The sequence below is a fragment of the Barbus barbus genome (genome assembly GCF_936440315.1).
Source record: "Barbus barbus genome assembly, chromosome: 18".
In the NCBI taxonomy this organism is placed as follows: domain Eukaryota; kingdom Metazoa; phylum Chordata; class Actinopteri; order Cypriniformes; family Cyprinidae; genus Barbus; species Barbus barbus.
This window is the reverse complement of record NC_136746.1, coordinates 978,641-1,002,353: the sequence shown is the minus strand read 5'-3', so window position 1 is coordinate 1,002,353 and position 23,713 is coordinate 978,641. Positions and strand designations below refer to the sequence as shown.

The following is a 23,713-nucleotide window of genomic DNA, read 5'->3' as shown; positions in this document are numbered from 1 at the left end:
CGGCTTTCATTGATTCAACATGACTAATAAACACAGGACTATGACAATATATGATTTATGAGTTCTAATTCTAATTATTATTATAATTTTACTTATAATAAAGTATATAATAATGCAATGCCTTTATCACTGCTTAGAATATTATGAAATATGTTGTGTGCCTTATTCTGTGTAAGAAGCCACATAATCTCACAGAAGGATTTATTTCAAACACGTAAAAAAAAAGACGTTATGAAGTGAGCTTGGAGTAAAAGCATGTTATTAAATGTGGTATTTTCACGTGCTTTCAGATGGAGCAGCATTTACTACACAGAGCCGTAGTTCCCTGAGAAGCTACGCAAACAGGTTTAATTATCACAGAACGATATCGTCGATTTCATTATTGCATGATTAAATCATCTGCGATTATGAATGCGATATTGCGTTACCTGTCAGTGAACTACGGCTCTGTGTAGTAAATGCTGCTCCTTCTGAAAGCAGGTGATGGAGATTTACTACTGATCACAGAACCGGCTTTACTGACAAGATACGCATGACAATCATATTTGATTAAACGTGCAACCTTATAATTTACAAAGTCTATATACCGCCTAGACCCACTGTCTTTCTAGAACCGATAATCAGAAGTAAATGATGATCAGAGTTATAAACACTGCTGGTCATCACCTAGTGGTGCAGTGTTGTAAATTCCAGAAACCATTACTGAACAAATAAGTTTTTGAGCTGATTCAAATATTTAATTTCCATCGACAGCTGCTGGCCGTTGTCATTGCTTCAGTTGCCAGGGAGAACACATACTGAAAAACAGATACCATGAATGCACTGTTTAGTAGTTTTGTACATTCATGGCAGATATACAAATCAAACATACAAATGTATACATGAGTAAATAAAAATGGTAATATAATTACTGAAAAACAATGCCATCTTCCTCCTCACCAGTTGGTGGCAGTGTCACCAAACTTGGTGCCAGATCATAGTAAAGATCATGAAAAAATGGAGCCTTTACACAGACACTGATGCGTTTCCACAGTTATTAACATCATTAATCTAGAGAGGTGTTTTTTATATATACACACATATACAAAATCACTTTGTCACGCTTTAACGCTGCTGTGAGAGAATTTCTAATACGACGGCTGAAGGACTGATGGCAGATTTGACATCTGTCTTCTGACCATAATCAATCTTTCTAAATAAATAAGTAAAGTCATAGAAATGCTGTCACAATATTTTTTTCTCTTGCTATTGTGGCAAATGAAAATGCAGAAATTATATTTGTTCTAGTTTTCCGTTCACCACTATAAATGTTAACTATGATGACTTCAAATGATGATACACGGGGCAAGTTTTTGAGCAGTTTTGCTTGTCAGCTTTTTTTGAGCAATGTTGCATGGGCACTTTCTCTCTGAAAATGGGTAACAAATTTCTATATGGATACTTCAGATTGGTGGACTCGTGGGCCCGGAGTCTCACCTGGTTGCCCGTTGATGGCAACATTGCTCAAAAAACTTGCCCCGTGTATCATCAGCTTTCCACTTCTGAAATCCCCAGACATGTTCTACTCTAGTTGGATGATCAACATGACCAATTCAAAAACATCTGGTCCAGCCAATGTTACTAGACCAGAGGGTTCCAAGATACAACCAACACAATATCCTCTTTGAGCTGGTAGTGGCACCAGAGATCGATTACAGTGGTCTAAGGATGCTTTTGATTGACTATTTCCATTTTACTTTGACAGTCACGCTACCCAAAATGGACAGCTAGTTGGACTGTAAAACTGGTGTTTTTTTGTTTGTTTGTTCTCCCAAGCTCCCTTTCTTGCACACAGTTGAATTTTGCCTCTTCTTTTGGATCCACAGATTGTAAGCCTGCAAGTGTGTCAAATTGGTCATTTGATGAAAATTGTCTTTTCTGCTGCTTAAGACGAGAAAAAGTGAAGGTAGTTTTTTTTGTTCATTTACACTCCCCCCCCCCCCCCCCCACCCCCCCTTCCTGATATGTCAAGACACCTTGCAAGAACCACTTTGATTTTTATTTTTTACCTTAGGCTATCTGTTTTCCTGTACTAGCTATACCATCGATTTAAGTCATGTGGATGTAGTGCTTTCAGTGATGGTTTCATTTTCCATGGTTTTGCATGTGTGTCTCCTAAAAGTATGTAAAAACACACCTTCATTCTCTTTGTATTTTCCCCCATGAACAGGAACACGTAGTTGCACTCAACAAACAAATTGTGGAAAGTGGAGGAAAACCTTTACTAGGTAAAGATCCTTCTAATATCAGCAGACTTGAGTGGCAATCAGAGGAATTCCTGAATGCAGTGTTGCACAGCAAAGGTGAGTATACCAGCACGCAGTCATTGTGTGAAAATTAATGGTCAGACATGGTGCATAAAAGTGATGGAAATGACTGCAACTTTTGCTGTAGTAAGAGTTACTGGTACTGTCCAGAATAAGTAAATCGATTAATCTCTCACAAGTTTTATTGTGCGTGTAGCAGAGCTATAATAAAGTTTTATTTACCTCAAGCCTGAGTTTTCCTTTCTACTCTGTTCTTATCAAAGTGTCCTATTTCCTGGACATTCAAATGAAGTCCTTGTCAACTGTGATGTTTATTTTCAGACTTTGATGTTTTATTTTCACGTTCACTTTATTTTAACATGTCTAATTGAACTGTCTACAGAATACACGCCAAGAATTCCAGATCCACACATCCCTGTGGTGGCTTGTGGTATCTTGCAGCAGATGATTAATGTGTTAGCTTCACATTATACCTCAAGAAACGACTGCTCTCAGGACTCCCTTCAGAACAATGGAAAAAAGGACCAAAGCCTTCTGAAAACTAGCTGTGTCACTTCATCCGCTGCTGTCAAAATAGAGTCTGCTGCTTCTGCTCAGAAAAAGTTAATCATGGTGGACCAAGATGCCCCGCTGGACCTCTCTCTGAGAAAGATCAAAGTGGAGGACTTTGAGCAAGGTACAGTATAGAATTATAAATGTATAAAGAGTTACTAGTTAAAAAGAAATAGGTTTATCTTCGTTTTGAATGTTTTGTGTCTCTTTAGATGGAGTTCTTGATCTTTCGACTAAGAAGAATTTTAACAAAGGTCATACATCTTTAAGGAATTCTCATGTCAGCCCCGCTACACATTTGGTCAAAAGGTAGATAAGGATATATACAGTCTCTTTTTACCATACTTTACCACTTTTAAAATATATTTCAGTGTTATAAAGTGGAGAATATATTTCTAATATTTTTGCCTGGTCTTTCAGGGAATCCATCGACCCGAGTCTTGCTGAAGTAAAAGATCTACAGTCTGTGAACACTTTGGAACAGTTCATGTCAAAGCTGTGTTTGCACCACCAGCACCAAATAGTTGATGCATTAGGCCTCTTACAAAGCGAAGTCAAGACTGTGGCTGCTTCCAACCATTTCCAAGCACCCCCTCCAGATTTGTCTGAGAAGCAGGCGACAACCAGCTGCAGTTATGCATCGTTTGAAACCAGCTCTGAGATTCAGCAGTCTGAGAGAACATGCTCTGTGGATGCTGCTGTGAGCATTAGTAAGACTCAAGAGTCATCTGTTGTCGGGACCAGTCAAAAGCCTACTGCAGAGGTGTTAAAGGCTGATGTTTCCAGTATTGCACGGGTAATGACTGAAAAACAAGTTGACCTTGGCAAGATGGAAGTTTTGTCATCATCTTGTGGAACAGGTGTTGAATGTGGAAATGTAAGTTCTGCAACAAAATTGTTTGTCATGACAAAGACACCTACTGATAATCTGGGAGCAAAAAAAGTGTTCGGTTCAAGCATTCAGCAAATTCCAAGTAGCAATTCTGTAAAGACATGTCTATGCAGTGCGGAGCGATGCTTGCCAACTTGCACTGCGGAGTCTGATCATGCAGATTTGTCAAAATGCACACAGAAGTGCTTCGCACAAAATGAAGATGCTGTTGGAAAACAGTCTACAATTCAAAATACATCAAGTGTTGTTGTACCAATATCTCCAAGAACAGCTAGGAAAAGCAGAAAAGGTTCTTGCCTTATACAAAGGAATGGCTCTTTAAGTTGTCTCATAAATGATACCGATAGCCATTGTGACCTAGTTTATATTAGAAAATCAATTACAGAATGTCAGCCTCAATGTCGTAATCGACTGCATCCACGACAAAATGCCCGAAAGAGCACAAGGGGGCACAAATATGTGGAGGAGTACTTGGAACTAAAAACCGTCCGTACATTAGCTCATAAATCGATAGGCGATTCCAGTGGGAATTGTCCAGCTCATATGCCAGACATGCACACCTCATTTACTCCAAAGCAGGTCCTTTCTAAGTCTGGCAGTGTACCTCTAGTAAACACACCTTTTGCAGGGGACTGCATGAAAAATGTAATTACAAAATTACCATCGGAGCAGATAGCAGAGAATGAAATGCCAGGAGATGTCGTAAAAGTAACAAGTCTGGGTCTGATGGTTGAAACCAGTCAGACGGGTAAAATTCAAAGTAATGGCCAAATTACTTTGAGTGAATTAACCATGCAACCAGATTTGATCTCAGAGAAACACATGGACACAGTAGAAGAAAGCACAGAAACAACAGAACACACTGTACAGAAAGACGGATGTGACTCCCAAATTGGGCCCGTGCCAGAAGAGGTGGTATGTGGTACAGAAAGAAAGGCTGAGTGTGAGGATAAATCTTTGGAGCAATCACTGATCGATGTGTCCCCTGACATGGCCAAAGATTGCTGTACTGATGAAGTCGACATGGAACCGAGAAATGAAATGGAAATAAAAACCCCCACAGAAGTCGAGACTGTCCAGGAACAATCAGAGGCATCAGAAATAAAGGCAAACACTGAGGAGGATAAAGGTGCTCAGGAACAAGTTGTACATGACACTGAACATAATCTCCAAACAGCAAAGTCTTCCGAACTACCAGTGAAGGATCAAGAGGATTCAGCGGTGTCCAGCCTGACTGAAATCTCTACCTTACAGCCACTTGTAAAATGTAAAGAGAACGATGTGGATCTGCATACTTCAAAAGTTTTGAATGCAAAACTAGCTGTGCCCTCAGACAGATGTTTGCGCAGTAGAAGTAAAGGCAGCGTTGACGTAACGAAAGACTCTATGAAGTGTGGTGCTTCTGAACTTGTTGATCATGCCAATGATAAAAGCCCAAAGGCTCATTCTACTGAAACAAATGTGCATACTGAGCAGGAGCCTGATTTGAAAGCTGTGGACATTCTTGAAACGGCACCGGAGCTCCCGGCTGCCAAAACTTGTAACGATCTGGTTGTGGATCATGCAGTCAAATCAAGACCAAAATCAAAAACCGCAACCGCTGTTGGGAGAGATGAGCATCCAAGTCCAGGCGTCAAAGTGAATAATGATTTGCCAAGTGTTTTGTCACCTGAGGTTCCTCCAGAGACTGTAAGCACCACTTCCACCACAGAGAGTGGAAAACACCACAAACTGAACAATCAAGCCTCTGAAAGCACTGAAAAAATGCCACTTAGAAACCAAAGTAGTCCCGTTGAGCTGTCTGTTAGCGGACCCTGTTCACCCATCAAAAAGTCCCCACCAAGCTCTGAAAATATGCTTTTGAGAAGCAGAAGTAACACTGAAGGGCCTTTAAGTAGCAAGTCGATCAGTCTGACAGAAGGCCATACAGAGAAGCAAGGGCAGATGCCTTTAAGAAATAGCAGCTCTATTAGTGAACAGGCAACTAATAGAGATTTGTGTATATCTTCTGAGGCAGTAACGCATATGCCTCTACGAAGCAGAACTGTTAGCTCAGATAAACCGACCGTGACTAAAGATTATCCTGTTAAAAGTTCCAGTAAAAGTTTCATCAGTGAGCAGCCTGTCAGTTTGCACTCCAGCACTACCTGCAGAAAAACCGAAGCCAGTGGGCACATGCCCTTAAGAAGCACTGCCGGTTTAATTACAGAGCAGACCCGTAACAACAAATCTGCTATCGCAGATGTATCAGAAAGCCCTGGACGCATGTCATTGAGAAGAGGGAATGTAGCTAATTCCTGTAGCTCAACAACAACCCCTAGTAGAAATAAACGTCCTCCGAGGCAACAAAGGGTTTCAGCATCAAGTGGGGAAGCTGAAGAAATCCCCTTGAGTTCAAAACTTGAAATCCAAAATCAGAAGCATGTGGAGGCCCATATGAGAGGCTCACTGAAATTGCCAGATGAATCCTTCCGCATAGCTAGTCTTCAGATGACCGAACCTGTTGTTTGCAGTCCCTCCAAATTTTTGGAGGCACTAAGGGGGGAAGAACGCCAGCAGTTGATCTCAAATTTAAATTCAAAGTTTGATAAAATGCACAAAAGTTGGGTTCCAATGGACAAGGAGGGTCAGCCTGCACCAAAACCCAAAAACAAGGCAGATAGGCTTAAAGAAATCTGGAAAAGCAAACGCAGAGTACGAAAGTCAAGGTCATTGGAACAACAGAAGTTATCCCCTGTGCAAATGCTATTCATGAAGCCCTTTGACTTGTCCAATATCTGCAGGTGGTTCCTGCAGTCGACTGAAACAAAACCGCTTGTAATTGTTAAGAAGGTGAACACCAGACTTCCTTCTGAAACACAGTTGTGCTTTCACACTTCGGCAGCTGGAGCAGGGTCCTCTCACGGGATATTTCCGAGCCTCCAGGCCGAACGGTTGAAGAAGCACCTGAAAAAGTTTGCTATTGCGTCACCGGTGAAGAACAACCCCAAGAATCAAAGGCTACTCTCCAAAGCTTTAGGTCAGGGTATTTCTGCGATGAGGAGTAAAGAAAAGCATGAACCGACGACTGCCACGCGAATCTGTACGAAGGCACAGAGTCTGGCTGGAGTGACTCCGGCACAGGCTCCCGAGAGCCTTGCTGCGACCGCAGGCAGTGCGAAAAATCCAGCGAGCGCTAGAATTCTTCGGAAATATTCCAACATGCGTGAGAAGCTTCAGGTTCAGCAAAACAAGAAATGCAAAGAGAAAACTTTCAAAGGTGCTCGTTTGAAGGCGGCAATAATTCCAAAGAAAGCCAACAAACAAAAACTGCCGACACATAAAGGGTCAAAGTCTGTGGTTGTTCAAAGGATCTCATCTTTGACCAAGATGGCAAAAACAAACTCTGCACTCAAACAACAGGCTTTGAAAAGGAACCAGTGTCACAAAGACGGTGCCTCTTCAAAGAGGTTGCAGGCACTCACGAGAATGGCGAAAGCCATCGGTGAGAGTGCCTCCACAAACACCTCGAGTAAAAAACAGATACGGATCAAAACCGGAACTGACAAGGCACGGCAAATAAAAGCAAGTCTGACTAAAGTATACACAAAGAAACCGGTGTTTCAAAAAGGCCCTAATAATTTAGAATCTCAATCTTTACATGTGGACGTTAAACCTCTGACGTTGGAAGACCAAGTGTTAACTAGGTCACAAAGAAAGATGGAAGGCACCCCTTCACAGACTGTCTCTCCCAAATCCTCCACAAAGCGAGGCTCGGAACCACCGGTCACTCCCACAAAACGTACTAGGACCTCAAAACCATGAAAAATGTGTACAGGTGTACTAGAAACTCATATAAAAATGTTTCGTAAGAACAAGGGGTGCTGATGCGTTTCAGAAAATTATTTTTGAAGCTATATTTTTAAGCTTGGCAGTACATTTTCAGAGCTTTGAATTTATTGTCATCTGAGAGAGATTAGTCTTTGTTAGTTCAGGCAAGGACATTTTCCAGAGTTCGTTCTTTTAAGTGTCAAACTTTTTCCAATTATGCTTAAAGAAATCTATTTGTTTATGAGAAAAATAAACTTTTTTTTCTCGATAGAGCCATTAACGTAAAAAGAAGTCAAGAAATAAAGGCTCTGATTCCCTTTAATGGGCATTTTAAATATGGGTTATAAATAACCCAATAACTCACTTGTTTGTTTGACCGTTATATTGTATAGCTTATTACAACAGCTTGGACTATTGAACTAGATATTATTTAAGGAATGATCCACAATTCTAAAACAATTAATAATTTTAGCTAATTAAAGTTGCTTTGTAAACTGAATAATGTGCCTTTTTCTTATCTGTATTTATAAGTGATTGAGGTTGCCTCAATAAAGCCTCATTCTTTTTGCACATAGATGAGAAATTTGTCCTAAACTACTTAAGATCAGTTTTTTTCCCTTTTGTTCTTAAGTTCTATTTAGTTTTTTTACAGCACTGAAGTTTAAATATGTAGTAGTTAATATTTTCAGTCTACCATTATAGAGTTTTGTTCCTCCTTTTAGAGGGCGACGTACATAGGAACATACTGTATGCACAAGTTTCTATCCCTTTTGTTTAGATTGAGTTTATGAATATTTGAGACCATAAAATCAAAGAAAGCTATTACAGGTTTTCTAAAACTGGATTAATTGGCTGGAAATTTTTAAGTTCATAACCATAAGAGGTTAAATGTATTTTGTTGTTTTTTTATTAATATATAAAATTATGTATTTTAATGTTTTTTTTTTTTTTCTTTACTTTTTTGAATTTGAAGTATTCTGAAATGTAGTCTACATAAACCATCACCAGGACTGAAGACCATACCCCATTTATGTGGTTTATGAGTTGTGCAAGTAGGAAATATAAAAATGTGAATAACTTGGTTTGAGTTCTATGCATTTTGTCTTTTGTTAAAGCATTTTCATCTGTTTTTGGATCTGCATTACTTCAGTAAATATGGGATGAGAGCAGTAGTCTGGACCAGAATCCGTGCAATGGTTTGACCTGTGAGCAAAGTAAAGAGGAGCAGCGCAGTGAAGCCAGCGTTGTTGTTTTTTTGTGTATATATACAATATATATGTATACAACAAGAAATACATTTACGTAGAGTGAATTATTAATAATTCATAATTTAAGTGGTGTTTTTTATTTATTTTCAACCAGATTTGTTTGGCTGGATCAAATGTGCCAAAAACCAAATATTTTGCAGCTTAAACATTTTTATGGTTTTGATAAAGCAGACATAGACACTCATATAATCACACATTTTAATGAATGAAAAAGGAGGACGTTCAGTAAACATTTTGGTGGCGCTACTTACATTCGGAGTAACTGCAGTTAGTCAATGTAACATCAGAAGAATAAACAGCAAGAGCTCTTAAATGTTCTATATGCAACAGCGACAGTATCTTTCACAATAAAGGTTCTTGAGTTCATGATGCGATGGTTGTGACTGGCACAAGGTTAGCTCAGACCCATGCAATCTACATGAGAAGTCTGTAACCCTTTCCAATGATTTGTCTGCACTGAAGCGATGACATTGATATTAACTTTCATTCCCAGTACCTCAATGTACAATAAGAGCAATAAGTATCCACAAAAGTCAAAAAATATTCTGGAGAAACCAACCATGTGGTACAATGAATGTATGGAGGATTAAATTACTGCTAGTTCTCATAAGAAAGCAGTTTCTTTTGGTCTGCGCTTGATCACAGAAACCATTCGGGGATATCGACTTGCTATGAGGACTGGATGGTAGCTACCCTTATTAAATGCCTGGTCTTGACCTCTTTTTCCTCTTGGCTTTATTCACAACTCAAATACTCGTAAATGAAATTTCTGCTTTCTATCTGGAAAGGTCTTAAAATAAATAATTACAAAATCAACCACAAAGATATTTTAAATGTGGTATTCACATGGAAGACAACATTTACAATAATAATAATAAAAAACTTCCAAAACAATTGACACTGGCTCCTATTACAATAAGGCTAATAATTATCTATGCTTTTGGCCAGTTTCAAACCACTGTAGCCTGCATAAGCAATGACCGAATAAAACGGCAAAAGTCACAGAATTCCACTGCTGTTTGATAGTAAAATCCTGAAAACACAAATTTATTCTTTAACATATAAAAATACTATACCAAAATGAAATACAAATATATATTAGAATCTGTTAAGCATTTCTGTATAAAGTGAAGGTCTAGGGAGTTAGGAAAAGGAAATCAACGCAAAAAAAACAACACCCACCGAAATGAAATGAAATAAGCCAAACTGCACTTGTTTTAATCCTAAAACGACATTCATGGCAATTTGCAAACCTTCATGAACGCAGTAGCTTGCAGAGGTAATACTGTAGGAATCAAAAAGAGAACGTGGTGGAATCTGGGAAATCGTTACTGTTACGTCCGCGGGAGATGGGAGATGGGAGAATTGTCATTTCGAAGAGGTGTGTACAGTGTTGTGGTCATAACCCAAGTCATATTGTACCCCTCAAACTGTTTCAACACTGACCAATATAACAATTGCAGTGGCGTTGCATATTTAGCAGTGTTTCGATAAGCGATGTTCTATTTTCTGCTCAGCAGTACTATATATTAACCACAATCCAGACATCACATGACAATGAGCATGCATCTTAGAAAACGTGATGAGATCTATCTAGCGCTTGATTTCAGCTGACCCTTACATTCTGTAGGCTTCTCTGTTTGAGGTAATGGAATGACAAACACTATATGGAATAGATCGAATGGATCCTTTTATTGGACTTTCATTTTCTTCAGCTATCTCGATCTATCAAAAGTCAAGATATAGTAAAGAAGCTCCCCTCCAACAACGTAACTCTATGTTATGGCACCAGGAGCGTCGCAGAGCGTTCACATGGAAGGCTGCTGGGTATTTTTGCCCCCCGCCCCCCATGTCGTTTATTAAAGATGTCATATTTGCAGTGGAATTGGGTCAGGGACACATGGAATAGTCCCGTGTGCCACCCACAACACAAAATGACTGGAAATATCTGGTAAGACAGCATGTCGTTCAATACACAACTTATTTTTTACGCATTTTATTTTACCAGCATGTCTCCGAGGATGTATTCTTCCACACATATATATCATACATATAGTTTTATTCAGGCATGGTGGAAATGTGGATGTTCCTTTCGTCACCATTTTGGAGCCTTATGTGCTTAAATACACATCCTGCACTGCAGAGAGTCAAAAAGACCATCATTTTCTTCTAATACGTGACTAATGTCCTGCTTTTGGGCTGAAACAAGCCAGGGGCCACCTCGCTCACCTTCCTCTCAGCAGAGTTGGCGTTATTTTACCTTTCTGAGACCTTACCAAAGGACAAAAAGGGTTTGAAAGGTTAGGAGTTTCAGGCTGTGGTGGAAATATAAAGGGTTGGGTTGGGGTGGTGGGGGATGTCTGTATACCCAATGAAAGATGATATCTATTTCTGTTGACTTTTTGTGATGGCTCTTTCTGCGGTTCTGTCAGACTGTGGTGAGGTGGTGATGCTAGTGGTTGTGTTCTACATGCACCCCACACAGCCACACTTGATGGTCTTTTCAACCTCCTCGCTGAAGGATGTGCCATCGCTGCACTCGAAAGTGTATTTCCTGCGCTTCATCCTTTGACTGGCACAGCAGGAGCCGGTGTCGCAGGTGCCACTGCACTCCACCCACGACACCATGCGTGTGGTCTGACAGATGGTGTAACCGCGCTGGACCTGGTAGAAGTCCCGCACTGGCTCCCCGTGGCACTCAGACTCTGAAACAGAAGAAACGGCATGAAAGTCAAATTGACAATGGACGATTACTAACCAAATAGCAAAGAAAAGACAAATGGACCCTCTGGTATTGTTCATCTGGGAGTCACACTTGTGTTGTTCGCAGTCAAAACTGACCGGAGACCATAATAGTGTAATAATTTTATTTTTGTGAAATGAAGATACTATATTTTATTTCAATAATATTTTTTATTTAATATTTTGAGTGTATTTCATGTCCATTTGTATTCATATCTAAATTATGGGCTTTTTTTCTGTGTAAAATTTTATATATATATATATATATATATATATATATATATATATAATTTGAAGGGTTTTTTTTTCAGTTAAAAATAGAGTAAAAGTTTTTAAATCTATTGAATTGAGGCAGAATTGTTCCAATTTGTGGGAAAAAATCAAGAAAATCACGTGTAATACCACAGAGTAGCCATTAGATGGCTATAAAGCCATATATATTCAGTGCTGTGCATTCCTTAGTTACTGAGCAGTGTTTTCAGGCATACTTTTGTCACCCCTTTATTGCGGTGCACCTTTTTCTGCATTGTGGCTGATTTGTAGATTGTACACAAAAAGCACCTTTGTATTTTCGTTTTTTTGCCTGTCCCATTCATTTCCTATGCCAGTCAGTTTTGACTGCGAACAACACAAGTGCGACTTTTTTTTACGTTAATTTTGCTTTTTCGAGTCAAGTCCACTATTTGTTTCTTTTTGTGTGGGTTGGGGGTGTTTCGTACCAAAGTCTCCAAGTTTCATACCATTCCGATGAAGTAGTGATTTTTTACATTTCTAAACTTTTTTTTTCTGGTCTAAAGTGACCAAACAACACCAGAGGGTTAATAATAGCACCAGAGCTATCCATGCTTTATCTCACCAGAAAAATAATGCTTGGCAATGAGTATACGCCGAAGGGTTGTGCTTATGTTTTCTTACCCTTGTCACATAACTCTCCACTGTAGCCCACCTCGCAATGACAGTAGGCATCTCCTGTGTCAGATATCTGACAGTGACCATGTTTGCATTGAAGCTTTCTGCATGGATTGAACAGCTCTTCCTGCTGGTTGCACAGGGCTCCATGAAAACCCTCCTGGCATTCACAGCGGTATGACTGCGTGTCCATTGGAATACATCTCCCATGGACACACCTGTGTAAAACGAATGGAGGAATTAGAGCATTACTTGTTGTGCCTCGGTCCGCTCTGCATGTTTCACTTCTAGAATTTGACTGACTTGCTGCCCAGACAAGGGTTCGCCGAAGGCTGGTCGCAGTGTTGCCCACTCCATCCAGGCTGGCAGTGGCATACGGGGCCTATGGCGGTGTTGGGTTGGCAAATGCCATGGAGGCAGTATATCTTTCGGCAGGGCTCACATCCGGGCACCACACCAGGTTTCATCTGGGTTTTGGTAAAGTCTTGTAGCTCGTTATTGATGTAAAGGTTCTGAATACAGCCGTGAAAACTGGAGCTGTTTTGGATCTGCCAGATGCGGGGAGCTGTGGGGTGGACGCTGACCGGCATGCCTGATTCAGCGAGAAGATGTTGTAAAAGCAGAGTTGGGAAGAGACCAGTGGTACACATGTAGAAGAACACTGATGCCACATAAATTCAGTTACCATTAATGATATATGGCCGAGATCTATAAACCCTGCTCCTCAAGGTCAACTGTCATACAGAGTTAGGCTATGTTCACACTTGGTGTCTTTTTTGAAGCTGCCAGCGTCTGTTTTACATTATAATCCTATGGAGTAAACCATGTTTTCAAAAAAGTCCTGAGCGCTTTTTAAAGGGGTCATATGATGCAATTTCATGTTTTCATTTGTCTTTGGAGTGTTACAAGCTGTTTGTGCATATATAAGATCTGTAAAATTGCAAAGACTAAAGTCTCAAACCAAAAGAGATATTCTTTATAAAAGTTAAGACTTGACCATGCCCTCCTAAAACACCTCATTCAAACACGCCCCCACATGTCTACGTCACGGTGTGGGAAGATTTGCATAACACCGCCCAAATGTATATGCAAAGAAAGAAGGCAGGACTATAATTCTCTCTGTAATATTGTTGCTACCGTCGGCACCATGTCCTGGAGACGCTGTGTTTCATTGTGAAAGCTAAAAGTACTTTGTTTGGGCATCCAAAAGAGGACACAACTAGAAATCAGTGGTTAAGTTACAAAACTGTTCCAGAACAGTTCAACCCAAATATTAGAGTGTGTGCAGCGCATTTTACAGAGCACTGTTTCCTGAAGCTGGGAGAGAGTAGTCTACAACGTGAACACTATGAATGGCTGTGAACACTATAAAGTGGGGCAATTCCAACATCGCAAGGACAGTCTGGCGCTTCTGACTCACAGCCTGTAAATGTTTCGATATGTAAAGAATTTGCTACTGACGATTCAAACGCGAGTTTTGAGCAGTGTAGAGTAGTGCTTGTTTGGTGTTTCTCTGATCACAAATGCAGACATGGTGTTATGTTTACGCAATGTGTAAAAGGACAGTATAAGTCATTATAATCAGTAATTATGTCCTCACTGGATGCAACAAATGCCTCGTTTATAATGGGTTTTATTGTTTTTGTGTCGTCGCACCGGGACACGGCATCATAATATGGTAAGGGACGCAACATTTCCGTCACACGCTTGAGGTATCGCGTTTGGTCTCGTACTGTATCGCGTATCTTGTCAGAGTGTGCACTTGCTTGACCATTTTTAGTTGATAAACAGGAAAGTGGGTTCAAGCGCCAGCAGAAGGCAGTGTAATGAAATAGTCTTTAAGAGAAGCAGTCTATCAGCGGAAGTGTAAAATCAGCTCGTAAGTGTATTTACTTGTCTCAGTGTTTAGCGCATTTGCTGTTGCTAGGAAACGCTTATTTTTGTTTACTGTGTTGAGAGGTGCTGAAATCGCGTTTGGTCTCGTACTGTATCGTGTATCTTGTCAGTGTGTGCACTTGCTTGGCCATTTTTAGTGATAAACAGGAAAGTGGGTCCAGCTGAATTGAAATGGTGATTTGTTGGATTGGTATAAAAAAGGTTATTATACCGCGGCAGTCGTGTAGTGTGAAGACCGAAGAGTGTAAAGACCATCAACTCTACCGTGCGAATCCACCAAGGGATAGAAGTATCGCTTTTTATTTTAGTTTATTCATTTATATGTTTATTATTGAAATGTTGTTATATGCATGTGTCAATTTTATTTAATTTCTTTATTTTCTTAAATATGTGGGTATATAGTATTTATAGAGTTGTAACTTTTAGTTTTAGTTACTTTTTCTTATTTGTAAGTCGCTTTGAACAAAAGCGTCTGCTAAATGACAAAAGTAAAGTAAAGTAAAGGTATTCGGCCAATCACAACACACTGGATAGCTGGCCAATCAGAGCACACATCGCTTCTCAGAACGATGAGCTTTGTAAAAATCAGCATGTTTCAGAAAGGCGGGGCATAGAGGAGCAAAAATAATGTACAGTACGTGGAAAATAATGTTTTTTTAACCTTGAACCACATAAACACATTGCATTACACCAAATACACAAAATAATGTTATTTTTAGCAACATCATATGACCCCTTTAAAACGCCACCACCGGCATCTCTTTCTGCAGCTCAGAGCCTTAAGTTGAAAAAAGTTAAACTTTTCTGAAAAAAAATGCCCTACGTCAAGTGAACCGACATTACCCTCCCCATTAACTTCAAAAGCCATCTCAAGAGCCAACTTTTCACTCTTTCTTGACATTTCTGCAGCACACAGCGCTAGGCTACTGTTGCAGCTGTTGTTATGGCAACAAAAGATGCCCTCAGCTGCTATTTGTAACCAAAATGCTGCCAGCTTTTTATTTAAGTAAAAAAGCACTCGTCAACTTTTTCTTGTCAAAAAAGATGCCAACACACCCTTAATCTGCAAATCTGACCAAACACATGTGAACAAGTTAATCAAGGTCTTTAGGATTACTGGAAAATTACAGGTAGGTGGATTTAACAAGGGTTGGAGCTAAACTATGTAGGACAGTGGCCCCTCTAGGACTGGATTTGAAAAAACTTATATACTGTTACTCTATGTATATATTCAAATCCCATTGTTTGAGGAGCCATGCAAGACTGATATTCCAACATGATCAGGACAGAGAGTAGTTTGTATCACTTCACACTTCTCTGTGAGTTCTGGACTGGCTGTCCGTCTGTGTTAGTGGTGGGGATTTTTGGAGCCTTCAGTGTTTAGTTGTTATCCCAGTAGGTAGCGGCAAGGAACTGTCTTTACAGATCAATGTATTAGCTAGCACTGTTAAACTATCAATGGCAGATTTGAGAGGGTTTTTTGAAACACTTTGTTTTTCTCTTATTTATTTACATGCTTGTTGTCAAACTATGGCTCTATATAAGCATGGCTGTGATTTGTTTGGGCATTCATGCATCTTGAGCTGGACCTTTTTAAATACTTGTGTCTAATACACATCTAATATAATATATATATATAATATATAATAATATCTAATACACAGAATACTGTGATGTCTGTCCTGTTCTATTGCATGCACTAGATAAAATATATATTTTTTAAATGATCGAAATCACCTGCAAGACTGAAGCAAACTAATGTAGGTATGAATATCCTACAGCTGGTTTGGTGATTCTGGCAAAGTTCAAGAGCAATAGAGCGGAGAACATGTGTCTAGGTGGGCTCATAGGGCACAGTGGTGATTGACAGTTTTGGACATTTATAGTTACTGTGATGGAGGCAGATATTCATGGTGGACTCCTACCTCCCACATATAGTGGAGCTTCTCCTCTCAAGGGCTGCACTTTACCAAAGCTGTCCATGGTTGTTGGGATACCACCATCTATGGAAAGGTTCACCATCTGGTCAAAGGTCACCAGTTCTACGGTGTGGAACTGACCATCGTTGATGGTCTCAGTACTGTGTAAAACAAACATGAAAGACATCTGATGTGAAATTTAAATTGTATTGAAGCTTCATAAATGTTTCATTTGTGGTCAGCTGAAATGTAGCGATCTGTCATCTTCATAATTAATAATGTCCCTGCATACCAACATTCAATTTGAATAAAAGATTACAGCTTAAACTCCAGATCACCTGTAGATTGCATGACTTGGTTGGCTGCCAGGGTCATAGCTGACTTTAACATGACCTTCATGAAGCTCCACAGCAATGTGGTCATTGTCCCCATTGTACAGAAGAATGCCATTGTCTTCTGCGGTGGACACCTGAGAACAGAACCAAAATAGATCTATCTTCTGTAGTCGAACAGAACAAATCTGACCGCAGTGACCACCTAGTTTGCCAATGCCAAGAAATGGATCTTATCGCTACAATGGTTACATGTTATACAGCGCTCCTACTAAGTGTACTAGTTCTGTATGCTGCAAGCCATATGAAAGATGATATACAATAACACTGATGAATTTCATCTAGTGTTTGTTTAAAGTTTGGTCTTTGTTGAATACCTGTAGCGTGATGTTAGCCTGAGGCCAGTTCTCCAGGTCACTCAGTAGCAGGTAGGAGTCTCGGTCCACAAAGTTGACACTGACCAACTTTTCACAGCGTGGTCCACCAAACCCTTCCAGGCACTGACACAGTGCGTGGCCCCCCCGCTCCACACAGGGGGCATTGTTTTGACAGTTGGCCAGGTCGCAGAGAGAGCGTGGAGTAGATGGGACTTCACAAACCTGTCCACTGTAGACAAAATATTTCAGGTCATTTTTGATAATCTCAAATGTAATTGTAATTGATTTTCTCTGTCATGCATGTTCTTCTGCTGGAGTGAGCATCTATAAGATAGACTGCATGAAAAGAGGCGCACATTGCAATTGTGTGGGTCTTTCCACCTCGAGATTTGAAGCATTGTTTTAAGCCTGAGACACACCGCATGATTTTCGGATGTCCAAGACTGGCATTGTGAAACGATGTGAAGCCGAAAATCGTGCAGTGTGTTTAGGGCTTTATATAATGACAGACAAACAGTCAAACAATATCTTAAAGATGACAACATACTGTACATAAAAAACACCATTGGAACCCCATAAGTTGTTAGAGGTGAGATGTTGTGGACCACCTAGACACTCGAAGCAGACACAAAAAAGACCCACAATGCCATCACCAATAATCTAACCTGATATTTATTTGCAACGAAAACAGCAAGTATACACTCACTGTAAAACAAACCAGGGCCAAAAAAAGACTCATTTTAGCTGCTTGAACCTTCAATCTTGTAGTTTGGAAACTACCTAAAGCTGTATGTAAAAAAGCTTCATTGCCCACATGCTCAGCTTACTCTTCATCACTACAGCCCGCTATACAGTAATGACTGCATTACTGCTGCTGTCCTGATCCGCCAACCAGTCTCATGCAGAAGCAACTTATTCCCTAATAATACATCTTTTCCTGACTGAGAACCATGGCCTCAGATAACGGAGGCTCAGACCCTCATCCCTCAGTCCCAGTGTGTGCTTAAGGTCACAATTAATAAATGCCACCCTGAGGTCCCCACCTGGAAACCCTCCGTTCCTCTGCTGTTCCATGAGATCCTGTCCATGAATATTACAAACAGAATAGGTGACAGCCTTGGCGGAGATCAACACCCCCTGGGAACAAGCTTTACTTAATGCTGAGAATGCAGACAAACCTCTTGCACCAGTTGTATAGGGACCAGATGTCATAGATAAGTGGCTCCGGTACACCCATAGTACCCCCCACAAAAACCCTGGGTAATGGAGTCATATACCTTCTTCAAGTCCACAAAACACTTAGGAAAATCAAATCTAAAAATAAGCAAAATCTCATTCCCTCTCTAGAAGAGTTTCTCTTCTTGCTGAGGTCTATCCAGCACTGGCATAGTCTTTTCCATGGTAGGCTGAGAAGTATATTCTCTTGATCCTAATCCCCATACAGTGTTGAACAGACATAGCAGCCATGAAAGTCCAACAACATCCAGGAGACGGCCAAGGCAATGGACAATGACTCCTTATTTTTAAGGCATCTACTTCGGGGTCAGAAGTTCTTCAAAGTGTTCCTTCCACCTCCAGACAATATCTCGGCAGTTCCTAGTCTTGATAAACAATCTATCCACTCATACTCCATGTCTCGAGACTCCCTCAGGAAAAAGGAATAACACCTCTGTTCACCCTCACAATGTGTTTAGGTTTCCTGGTTTTGTCTGGCAGCCTAATTTTCACTGAGATGAAGCACTTGGTGTCTGGCATATCACCAGGGACCAATTTGCCTAGAGCTAGTGCTAGAGCTTTGGACAACACAGCTTTCTGGGTCGCAGTCACTCAAATCCCTCCACCACAGTAAAGTGGTGATATAAGGGGGGGGAGGAGCCTGAAATTGTGCTTTATTTTAAACTCTGCAAACTCTGTCTGGCAATATTTGTTTGGACAATAAATTTAAAGTGCCCCTATTATGGGTTATGAAAGGTTCATATTTTGGTTTTGGGAGTCCCCAACAACAGGTTGACATGCATTCAAGCTCAACAATTCCTCCTTTGTGTGACGCTAATCTGTGATGATTGGTCCGATTTGTCGATTTCATTTGCATTTCATAAAGCAGTGTTTGTGAGCACAGAGCTGCTTTGTGTACAGTGTTACCAGGGAAACCGCTATTCCAAAAGCGGCACCTAGTGGCAAAGAATGAATTAGCATTTTCATTCAGAACCAATGCGAAAATCAGTTGATGGTTTTACGCAGCAAACTCGCAAACAAAAAAAAAAAAAACGGATAGACCCTCACAGATTTCCCAGGTCTGCGCGCGCAACAAGTGGGCGGGCAATATGCTAATGTTTCATGTTGGCGTCAACATGAAACAGATTGGGGTTCGTTTTAAAAACAACTTGTTTCAATGATTCAGAGTCGACTCTTTCTTTTGAGAGACAATAACTTTATACACGGTGCACTTTCAGATTTAAAACTTTGCAGGATGTTTTCATTCACTTAGAGCTGCTACACACTGCATGAAAAGTCCTTTTCAAAAATCCATAATAGGAGCACTTTAAGTATTACCAGACTTCTCTCTGGGTTCAAGGATGAGAGTCTAAACATACTTTTGCATTTAATAATAATTAGTTATATTTATATAGCGCTTTTCTGGGTACTCAAAGCGCTTTACATAGAAGAGGGGAATCTCCTCGTCCACCACCAGTGTGCAGCATCCAGCTGGATGATGCGACGGCAGCCATATTGCGCCAGAATGCCCACCACACACCAGCTTACTGGTGGAGAGGAGACAGAGTGATGAAGCCAATCAGTGTATGGGGATGATTAGGAGGCCATGATGGTCAGAGGCCAATGGGGAAATTTGGCCAGGATGCCGGGGTTACACCCCTACTCTTTTTCGAAGGACATCCTGGGATTTTTAATGACCACTGAGAGTCAGGACCTCGGTTTAACGTCTCATCCGAAGGATGGAATTGGAAGAAGCTTTATTCTAAACTCACTTGAAATGCTTTCAAGGAAATTCATCATTTCCCCTGGTCTTGGGCATCAAGTAATAAATGGGTGGTAAGCATTCTCAGCAGCTTTGTGAGCTTGTTTCACAATTGTTGTATTGTGTACATCTGCTGAAAGCCCTGATAGTGATGGTGTTGCCCTCAGCCAGTATTTCTCAGTCCTGCCACTGGAGAACCCCCAACACTGATTATTTGACACACCTGAATCTACAGATTAGCTCACTGGTAGAGTGATCCCTGACCAGAATTTGATGTGTCAACTAAAGGAAACATCTAAAACAGTGTTTCTCAAGCCTAGTCCTGGAATACCGCAAATACTGCACATTTTTATGTCTATTTGTACAATGCCTGAAAGGACATCGTTCATTTCATTGCATTATTCCAAGTTCAGTAGATAAATGGCTTCTTAAAGGAACACTCCACTTTTTTTGAAAATAGGCTCATTTTACAACTCCCCTAGAGTTAAACAGTTGAGTTTTACTGTTTTTGAATCATTCAGCCGATCTCCGGGTCTGGCGGTAGCACTTTTAGCTTAGCTTAGCATAGATCATTGAATGGGATTAGACCATTAGGATTTTGCTCAAAAATGACTAAAGAGTTTCGATAATTTTCCTATTTAAAACTTGACCCTTCTGTAGTGACATCGTGTATGAAGACTGATGGAAAATGAAAAGTTGCGATGTTCTAGGCCGATATGGCTAGGAACTATACTCTCATTCTGGCGTAATAATCAAGGAACTTGCTGCCATATCATGGGTGCAGCAGGTGCAATGATATTACGCAGCGCCTGAAAATAGTCCCCAGCTAGGAAACTAGTTATGATAAAGCTGGGGACTACTTTCAGGTGCTGCGTAATATCACTCGTACTTTTCGTATTTGTCATCCTTTCCTATCAAAACGCAGAAAATCAAACCTGGTCCGATTTTTTTTTGGTCAGAAGTTTCGGAGGCAATATGTAAATGTGATTAACACAACGAGAGGTCGTACATATTTTTCAACGTGTGAAAATTTTGGACTCAGTGTGCAATGACCTTAAGAGTTGAGTGTTTGAGCAAAAGCTCAACTTTCTGAGACTTCTATCTAAGATGACTTATGAATGGGGAATACCACAACAAAAGCCATTCATCCTACGGAGATGCATGAGTAACATGGAAAGTGCACTCCAGCGTACAGCTCAACGTCAGCACACTTCTTGAGTCAGATCAAATCCCTCCAGAATTAAAGGTCTGCTGGAGTGTTGTCTGTGTCTCATGGGTTTGATGACTGACAATAATAAGAGGTGGCAGGGAAATCTCTCTGAATACCACACTCCACAGTATCTCCACTTGGATGACCAGCACTTTATAGCTCCATCACAAGAATCTCCAAAGTACACGATGTGGCAGGATGTGATTAAGGTTTGCTAAGAAATTGGTCACCGGTTGGCAAAATGATGTTAAAATGTAAAGATGTTGGTGTATAGAACTGACCTGTAGCCTTTGGGACAAACGCAGGAGTATCCGTTAACCTCGTCCACACATGGTGCCCCATTCTGACACCTGTGGTCCTTACAGTCGTCATAGTTCACACTGCAGTCATCACCCACATAACCAGGTGCACATATACATCTAGATCAACACACATGTACACAACCATTATACAGCTCAAAGATTTGATCATTTGGGTAATAAAAAGGCTGCTAGGTCAAAGGAGATGTGGTTACTTTGGGCCAGTGACTGTGATGAAGCAGGTGGACTGGTGTTTGCAGGGACTGCGAGAAGCAGCACACATGTCCTCCATATCCTCACACATCTCCCCTACACACACAAACAGTGCTATCTGTAAGTCTGCTGTAATAACAATGTGCTTAATAGATTTTGAGAGAAAATAAAATTTGGTAACACTATTTTAAGGTGCCCTTGTTATACATGCTACATCTACTTACTATAATAATAACAATACATTTAACATAACTACATGCAAGTAACCCTAAGCCAAACACTAATCCTAACCCTAACCATATAGTAAGTACATGTAGTTTATAAATATTACTCAGTACTTAAATGTATAATTACACTGTAACAAGGACACCTTAAAATAAAGTATAACCAAAAATTTGGTAGCACTTTATTTTACAGTCCTGTTCCACATGTACATACTATGTATGCATTATAGTGAATAACTGGGTAATAACTTGGTAATAAACCTGAAGCTACCCCTAAACCCGTATCCTATGCAGTTACCTTATATTACCCAGTAATATTATTTCTTAGAATTTAAGTGCATTCTAAGTACACATACTGTAAACTGTCCACTTTAGACCTTCTACTAACTTTAAGTCAAGTTCAAGTTGAGCTTTATTGTCATTCTGCTACATGTGGGGACATACAATGGAACGAAATGTCGTGCCTCGCAGGACCACAGTGCTACATAAATACAGACATACAACAATGAAGTAAAAACACTATAAACCTATACACTACTAACCTACTGACAGATTTAACTATAAGTATACTATATATAAGTATTTACGCTATACAACTAAAGAATAAAGGATAAAAAATACAAACTATACGAATGCTTCACATAAATATTACCCTATACAAACTAAAAAATAGAAGATAAAAAATACAAACTATACGAATGCTTCACATAAATATTACCCTATACAAACTAAAAAATAGAAGATAAAAAATACAACTACACGAATGCTTCACAAATACTGTACATGTGCAAAGAGAGACATTTGAGTCAGCAGCTGGTTGGGGAACAGAGCAGGATGATTTGTAGTGCCTGAGCAACTACATGTCAGCCAGCAGTTATTAATAGAGATTGTCTGCTTAATATCTGCTTACACTTTATTTTGATGGTCAGACATTCTGTCTACTGACTAACTTTGCAACTACATGTCAAATTGACGTAGTTGCAAGGTTACCTGTAGTTAGTAGAATACCTAAAGTGGACTATCAAAATAAAGTGCGGTTTTGATTAAGAAAAAAGCATAATGTGTTGAGTAAGTAGTAACACGTGTACCTGTGTAAAAAGAGGCACATAAACAGGTGTAATTGTTGATCCCGTCTATGCAGGTTGCTCCGTTCTGACAGTCATTGTCTTTACACTCGTCTATGTCAACGTCACATGTGGGACCGTCAAAGCCTGCAGCACACGAACAGCTGAGAAAACACAAATGCATCATTTTAAATGGGGCTCGAACTTTCGAAGCACTGTGGGAATGAATTTCATGAAGAAGTCCAAGTCATATTTCACCCCAAAAGCAAAAGGTATAAATAAGAAATAACAGTGTTTTTGCAGCTTATTTTAATTAGATATTTTTCCCTGTGATATTATTTTCAGAACAATTCACTCAGATGTTACAGACACAATGTTTAAAAAAAAAAAGAAAATAGACTGAATTTAGCATAACAAATAATACTTTAATGTCTGCTTTTAAACCACTTCACGCATTAACAGGCGATTAGGAAAAGACATTGAGACTCACCGAAAGCCTTCATCCTCTTCTCCAGACATGTGACATGTTCCTCCGTTCGTACAGGGCTCACTGATGCAAGCGTTGAGCGGCGCCTCACAGTTCTTGCCCTGTTCGTGAAAGGAAATGCGCAAACGTTTCATGTCCGTCTGTCAGCATTCACATTGCTCATGTGTTTTGTGTGCTCACCTTAAACCCCTCTGAACAGCGACACCTGTAGCCATCCGTCTGATCGGCCTCGCAGC

The 23,713-nt window shown here is 40.1% G+C and overlaps 2 protein-coding genes across 2 annotated transcripts in view; one reads left to right on the top strand and one right to left on the bottom strand.

Moving 5' to 3' along the window:
• The window catches only part of LOC306883959 (uncharacterized protein), a 35,007-nt gene extending 25,820 nt beyond the window's left edge, over positions 1-9,187 (top strand). The window contains exons 3-7 of the mRNA XM_079439509.1: positions 1,866-1,945; positions 2,210-2,342; positions 2,689-2,982; positions 3,071-3,167; positions 3,279-9,187. Coding sequence (XP_079295635.1) covers positions 1,866-1,945; positions 2,210-2,342; positions 2,689-2,982; positions 3,071-3,167; positions 3,279-7,554 — 4,880 coding nt within the window. The 3' untranslated portion in view covers positions 7,555-9,187. The remainder of the gene's footprint in view (positions 1-1,865; positions 1,946-2,209; positions 2,343-2,688; positions 2,983-3,070; positions 3,168-3,278) is intronic.
• Positions 9,012-23,713, bottom strand: part of slit1a (slit homolog 1a) — a 117,105-nt gene continuing 102,403 nt past the window's right edge. Inside the window, exons 27-37 of the mRNA XM_079439510.1 lie at positions 23,658-23,713; positions 23,481-23,578; positions 23,015-23,154; positions 21,705-21,798; positions 21,472-21,609; positions 17,004-17,232; positions 16,633-16,763; positions 16,301-16,455; positions 12,783-13,071; positions 12,486-12,697; positions 9,012-11,533 (exon numbers count right to left, since the gene is read on the bottom strand). The exon at positions 23,658-23,713 is cut by the window's right edge and continues 69 nt beyond it. Coding sequence (XP_079295636.1) covers positions 11,295-11,533; positions 12,486-12,697; positions 12,783-13,071; positions 16,301-16,455; positions 16,633-16,763; positions 17,004-17,232; positions 21,472-21,609; positions 21,705-21,798; positions 23,015-23,154; positions 23,481-23,578; positions 23,658-23,713 — 1,781 coding nt within the window. The 3' untranslated portion in view covers positions 9,012-11,294. The remainder of the gene's footprint in view (positions 11,534-12,485; positions 12,698-12,782; positions 13,072-16,300; positions 16,456-16,632; positions 16,764-17,003; positions 17,233-21,471; positions 21,610-21,704; positions 21,799-23,014; positions 23,155-23,480; positions 23,579-23,657) is intronic.